This window comes from Octopus sinensis, linkage group LG24, assembly GCF_006345805.1.
Source record: "Octopus sinensis linkage group LG24, ASM634580v1, whole genome shotgun sequence".
NCBI lineage: Eukaryota > Metazoa > Mollusca > Cephalopoda > Octopoda > Octopodidae > Octopus > Octopus sinensis.
This window is the reverse complement of record NC_043020.1, coordinates 8,121,464-8,128,963: the sequence shown is the minus strand read 5'-3', so window position 1 is coordinate 8,128,963 and position 7,500 is coordinate 8,121,464. Positions and strand designations below refer to the sequence as shown.

The 7,500-nt window shown below is 37.7% G+C and overlaps 1 protein-coding gene across 9 annotated transcripts in view; it reads right to left on the bottom strand.

Moving 5' to 3' along the window:
* The window catches only part of LOC115223775 (oxidation resistance protein 1), a 143,045-nt gene that overhangs the window by 131,566 nt on the left and 3,979 nt on the right, over positions 1-7,500 (bottom strand). For all 9 annotated transcript variants that reach the window (XM_036512935.1, XM_036512941.1, XM_036512938.1 and 6 more), the window contains exon 2: positions 4,384-4,485. In XM_036512935.1, coding sequence (XP_036368828.1) covers positions 4,384-4,485 — 102 coding nt within the window. The remainder of the gene's footprint in view (positions 1-4,383; positions 4,486-7,500) is intronic.

Genomic DNA, 7,500 nt, shown 5'->3' with positions numbered 1-7,500 from the left:
ATATATTAGAAGAAATGAGGTAATCAGAAGATCGGATGGTTCATATTTACAGATATTTATTTATATATTACATTTTTTACATATATATCTATATTCAGATCATATCATCGAGGGCACACGGTAGGCGTAGCATATGATCTGAATGATATGATATATATATATATATGTAAAAAATGTAAATATAAATAAATATCTGTAAATATGAACCATCCGATCTTCTGATTACCTCATTTCTTCTAATATATATATATATAATATATATATATATATATATATATATATACACACATATACGCGTGCACACGGACACATCTAATATATAAGCACACCTACACAAACGTGCTCCCTACTCCGACATCGTTGCTTCATAAGTTCTAGAAAAATGGATATTTTTCAATGAAACTTTTAACAACTACGCTTCAGATAATATAGATTCAGATTTTATCAGAATTTGTGGGTGAATAGTTTTTCCATGGTTGGGGATAAGCGTTTCGGAAGATTCACATGCGCCAGCTTAGTTTCCTCGTAACTTTCAGAAAAAATAGGTATTCTGGTTGAAATTTTCTACAAATACCTTACGATTATAAAGGAATTTAATAAGTTAAAAAGAAAAAAAAGAAAAGAAATAGGCGCAGGAGTGGCTGTGTGGTAAGTAGCTTGCTAACCAACCACATGGTTCCGGGTTCAGTCCCACTGCGTGGCATCTTGGGCAAGTGTCTTCTGCTATAGCCCCGGGCCGACCAATGCCTTGTGAGTGGATTTGGTAGACAGAAACTGAAAGAAGCCTGTCGTATATATGTATGTATATATATATATATATGTGTTTGTGTGTCTGTGTTTGTCCCCCTAGCATTGCTTGACGACCGATGCTGGTGTGTTTACATCCCTGTAACTTAGCGGTTTGGCAAAAGAGACACCAATAAAATAAGTACTAGGCTTACAAAGAATAAGTCCCGGGGTCGATTTGCTCGACTAAAGGCGGTGCTCCAGCATGGCCGCAGTCAAATGACTGAAACAAGTAAAAGAGAAAGAAAGAGAATATATGGTGAACTTACACATACATGCTGGGACACATTACAAACGTCTTCTTCAAGATGAAACTTGAAAAATTCCGAAACAAAAGTGTAATGTGTGTCATTATTCATGTTTGTGCATTCGTTACTCTTTTACTCTTTTACTTGTTTCAGTCATTTGACTGTGGCCATGCTGGAGCACCACCTTTTAGTCGAGCAAATCGACCCCAGGACTTATTCTTTTTGTAAGCCTAGTACTTATTCTATCGGTCGCTTTTGCCGAACCGCTAAGTTACGGGGACGTAAACACACCAGCATCGGTTGTCAAGCGATGCTAGAGGGACAAACACAGACATACACACACATACACACATATATATATACATATATACGACAGGCTTCTTTCAGTTTCCGTCTACCAAATCCACTCACAAGGCATTGGTCGGCCCGAGGCTATAGTAGAAGACACTTGCCCAAGGTGCCACGCAGTGGGACTGAACCCGGAACCATACGGTTTGTAAGCAAGCTACTTACCACACAGCCACTCCCACATCAAATTCCAATATAATCGTAATTATACACTCAGAAAGGTATTTACAAAAGAAAATAAAACGCTCATTTTTTCTGAAAGATATGAGGAAACAATGCCAACTCGTGTGAATTTTCTGAATCATCTCTTTCCCCCACCACCCCAGAAAAAATTTTTTCACAGCAAATTCCGAAATAATCAGAATGTACATCATTAAAAAAAATATCCATTTTTCTGCAAATTATGAGAAAAGAAAGTTGGAGGGTGGGGCACACTTGTGTAGGAATGCCTATACACACACACATTACTGTATCAACCAGACTATCAGATGCCATTTTACGCCACTGGTCGATGCCACCCCACCAACTATATAGGAAGGCCATCATACATAAACATATATGAGGGGTGCTAAAAAGTTCCTGGCTTTGGGGTAAGCGTAAACACAGGATGATCAATTAATTATAAATTTATTCAACATAGGTGCAGGAGTGGCTGTGTGGTAAGTAGCTTGCTAACCAACTACATGGTTCTGGGTTCAGTCCCACTGCGTGGCATCTTGGGCAAGTGTTTTCTGCTATAGCCTCGGGCTGACCAAAGCCTTGTGAGTGGATTTGGTAGACGGAAACTAAAAGAAGCCTATCGTATATATGTGTGTTTGTCCCCCTAGCATTGCTTGACAAACGATGCTGGTGTGTTTACGTCCCCGTCACTTAGCGGTTCGGCAAAACAGACCGATAGAATAAGTACTGGGCTTACAAAGAATAAGTCCCGGGGTCGATTTGCTCGACTAAAGGTGGTGCTCCAGCATGGCCGCAGTCAAATGACTGGAACAAGTAAGAGAGTAAAGAGTATATTTTCCTCTCAGATTCACACACTTTTTGCAGTGGTCCTTCAGTTTTTTTAGGCCTAGTAAAAGAACTCAGACGGTTGGGCCCCCAACCAGGCCTTTTGTGATACCCTTCAGGCCAGGAACATTTCAGCACCCCATCGTATATACATAATACATACATATATATATATATATATATTTCTTTATTGCCCACAAGGGGCTAAACACAGAGGGGACAAACAAGGACAGACAAATGGATTAAGTCGATTACATTGACCCCAGTGCGAAACTGGTACTTTATTTATCGACCCCGAAAGGATGAAAGGCAAAGTCGACCTCTGCGGAATTTGAACTCAGAACGTCAAGGCAGACGAAATACGGCTAAGCACTACACCCGGCGCGCTAACGATTCTGCCAGCTCGCCGCCTTGTACATACATATATATATAATCAAATGAATAATAACAGACTCTCTTTACTCTTTACTTGTTTCAGTCATTTGACTGCGGCCATGCTGGAGCACCGCCTTTAGTCGAGCAAATCGACTCCGGGACTTATTCTTTGTAAGCCCAGTACTTATTCTATTGGTCTCTTTTGCCGAACCGCTAAGTGACGGGGACGTAAACACACCAGCATCGGTTGTCAAGCAATGCTAGGGAGACAAACACACACACACACATATATATATATACATATATACGACAGGCTTCTTTCAGTTTCCGTCTACCAAATCCACTCACAAGGCTTTGGTCGGCCCGGGGCTATAGTAGAAGACACTTGTCCAAGATGCCACGCAGTGGGACTGAACCCGGAACCATGTGGTTGGTTAGCAAGCTACTTACCACACAGCCACTCCTGCGCCTATGGATAATTGTCAATTTACAGATTTATCCAACCCTACCTGGTGTATATCTTTCTAAGTACATGATTCTGTCTGTATCCTTATTTTACTATATGTGTGTGTGTACTGTGTGTATAAATATACGATGGCAACATATATAACATATACGATCATCATCAGTTTAAAGTCCACTTTTCTATGCTTGCAAGGGTCAAATGGAATTTGTTGGGACAGATCTTGCCCATCCTGATGCCCCCCCTTCTTGTCATCAAACCTCATCTGATTCCAGGCAAACTAATATTTCCCAAGAGCTGGACATGTTTTTCAATGAACAACGCCACTTGTATGTGGGTGACTCTTGTTTACAACAATCATGTGATGTCAAGACAAAACGACACACAAACACATTCACACCTACATCCACTCACAAAGATTTTGTTGGCATGGAGTTATAGTTGAGGTCACTTACCCTAGGTACTGTGCAGGGGGATCGAATCTGGGACCACATGGTTAGGAAGTCAGCTTCTTAACACAGTCACAGTTGTGTAGTGAACAAGCTAATACATATGTGTATGTATGTATGTATGTATATATATATATAAATGATGATGATGGCATAACATATACAATACATACACACACCCCTCCTATACACACACACACACACACATATATATATTTTGTATCTTGAGAGGATCAAGTTTTAAAATGAAAGTTTACATCAAGAATTTTTGCAAGTGAAATACAAACAAGACATAAATATATATATATATATATATATATATATATATATATATATAAATGTATGTATATGTATATATATATCTATAAATGTATGTATATATCTATAAATGTATGTATATAATATATATATATATATATATATATATATATATATATATCCTAGTATTATTTTCATTCAGTTTTGTAATTTCACACCATTCATGGATATATATATATATATATATATATATATACACACATACATACATATATATAACCCACGCCATATGTTATAAACATATCATTTCACAAGTATAAAGCATGGGTTTCTCTTCTCTCAGAAACGATGACATCTGATGAGGAGGGAGTGGCTGAATTCTCGACCGACCATCGACTGACTGACTGACCGACTTTTTAGGAGGCAACCCCAAAACAGAGAAAGAACTTACCAATTTTGGTGAATCATTTTCAGGAATGTTTATTGCAGTTGGACTAGAGGGTTCCAAAGTGTTATTGATTACGTCATAATCAGGGCCAGGCACATATAGTACCTGAAAAAAATAAGCAGAAAACAATTACGGGTACCACGAGAGGAAAACAAGATCTATTTTACATAGGCATAAACCCACATATACACACTTTCATTTAGTTTTAGTTTAGGCAGAGGCTGATGATTCAATCAAGTTTATTCTATTCCATCATTTGAGTAGGCCTTGATTCTATCAAAGCCATGAAAGGTGAAAAGCTTTGAGTGAAAGAAGTTGAACTGCAAACATAAATAGATGGAACTAAATACTGTTTCATGCTGTTTTTTTTTTATCTTGTAGGGATTTACAACACACACACACACATCCTTTATCTTTTGTTTGTTTGTCATTAGAGTGTAGCCATGCTGGGACACAGCCTTGAGGAATTTCAGTTGAATGAATCAACCTCAATACTTAATTTTTTGAAAGCTTGATACTTACTCGTTCAGTCTCTTTTACAGGGACATAAACAAACTGACATCAGTTGTCAAGTTGTGATGGATGACAAACACACACACACACACACACACAATGGGCTTCTTTCAGTTTATCAATTCCACTCACAAGGATTAGTTTCAGACAAGGCTTTAGCAGAGAACACCCAGTGGGGCCTGAACCTAGAACCATGTGGTGGGCAAGCAAGCTTCTTACTATACAGTCACACATACACACACACATTATATATATATTAAACAATACAAAGTAGATGATACTTTTTTAAATGCAGAATTGCCATTAGAACAGCAGAAATGCTGGGAAAATTACCCTTACAACATAGAAAAAATTGTCAACAACCAGCTTTGTAAGGGTAATTCAGCCAGTATTTCTGCTGTTCTAATGGCAATTCTGCATTTGAAAAAATATCATCTAATTTGTATTGTTCAATATACATTCCAGCGCTTAAAAAAACAAATATTAGTACATTTATACTTACACACACACAAACATGAAATTAATATAAATAGCAGTTTGCAATATTTTAGCAAAAAGGAGAATTATATCTGTTACTGATATGTGATTAGGGTATTAGGAACACCGTCATTGCTAAAAATAAGAGCTAAAATGATGCTCTAATGGTGTAGTCAATGCACATAAATGCAAATATATACACTAACAGGGACCTTAATCATCTGAAAAATGCCGATCAAGAATATAATATATATGTATATATATGTGTGTATATATATATATATATATATATATATATATATAATATATACATATTACTTTTATTGATTGCCATTTTTATACTAAAAACTATAATGAATATACAAACTTAAAAATGGTAATATAAAACAATAATGATTTAAATTCAGACCAAAGTTGAAACTCAAAGAATAAATACAATAACTAAATAGATAACACTTGAAAAGTTTTAGAGAAGAAATGTAAGTTTACTTAAAATTAGGTTTTTAAAATTTTATTTCTCTTATCTCCTAATCCTGATTCATCATGTTTTAGAGCTAGGGAGAAAAACTGAAAAGAGTGATGCTGTGGTGAGCATGATGTAATAAAAAGAATATTTTTAATTGGTTTTGTAGAGAATGATTAACACAAATATCCGACTGACTTTGATTGCAGATAATTTGTAGAAAAATATATATTTTATTTTAAAATTTATTAATGATGTCTCTTGAATTGAATTACAGTTTCAAATAACAGTTTATGATACACTAGGGTAGATATGGAAAAAGAAAAAAGATAAAAGTCCTTCCACGAATGTAAAAATAAATAAATGACCTTGTTTTTAACATTCAGGTGTTTATCAAACCAATGTATTGGAAGCTTCTGCTTACAGCTTGAATTCGTTTCAAGGCACATTGTCAGTAATAAAAAGATACCCTCCCCCTCCACGTTGTAACATCCAATTTTTGGCACATAAAAATCACTTTTTGAGCATTGGACCTCACGGAGGCAAAGTGGTTGAGCACCTTTCGAGTGTTGGGCCCCACAGAAGCAACGGCCCAGACCTTTGGCATTATGTTGTGCTTGAGAAGAAGACCCCTCAAGCTGTGCAAAATCACAGTCATAGCAGATACCGGTGTCATGCAAAAAGGTACCTGTGCTGGTGGCATGTAAAACCACCCATAACACTCTCAAACTGGTTGGCATTAGGAAGGGCACCCAGCCATAGAAAACCATGCCGTAAGCCCTGGTCAAACCATCCAATCCATGCCAGCATGTATACCAAGGCAATGAAACATAATGAGAGGAAATTTGATTATCTTGGGTGGGCCTGACAAAGAGGGCAAACAGTTTGCTAGTTCAAGTTAGAGAAGCTCGAGGCTATTGTAGCTGCAGCAGAAGGAACAATGCTGATAAACCAAATGGCCCAGGAAGAGATGGGAGTAGATTCTAGGGTGTTTGTGTGAGTATCAACTGCATCATACCAAATACATAAATGGCGCTATACCATTAATGGTACTATACCACAAATGGTACCTATTTCTTTATTACCCACAAGGGGCTAAACACAGGGGACAAACAAGGACAGACATAGATATTAAGTCGATTACATCGACCCCAGTGCGTAACTGGTACTTAATTTATCGACCCCGAAAGGATGAAAGGCAAAGTCGACCTCGGCGGAATTTGAACTCACAATGTAACACAGACGAAATACCGCTAAGCATTTCGCCCGGCGTGCTAACGTTTCTGCCAGCTCGCCACAAATGGTACCGTGACACTAATCTTTCAGTTCTATAGAAAGTTAGTAACCTATCGGTATGCAAGTATTTCATGTCCCTCAGGCAGCAATTTTCAGCTCAATTTGCTCAATCCATAGCCAACTCCCAAACCATCTAAACAAGCATAGTTATGCTCCAGCCTCTGGCCCGCAGACGTATCATCTCCTCCTCCTTGCTATCCTTTCTAACATCACAAGTGTTTCAGTGTATTTCAAAGGGCCATCCTCATCACATTCTGTGTCATGCTGAATTTCCCCGAGGACTACATTCAGGGTATGCATGTTTGTGGAGTGCTCAACCACTTGCACATTAATTTCATGAGCTGTTCCACTGACCAGATCGACTGGGACCC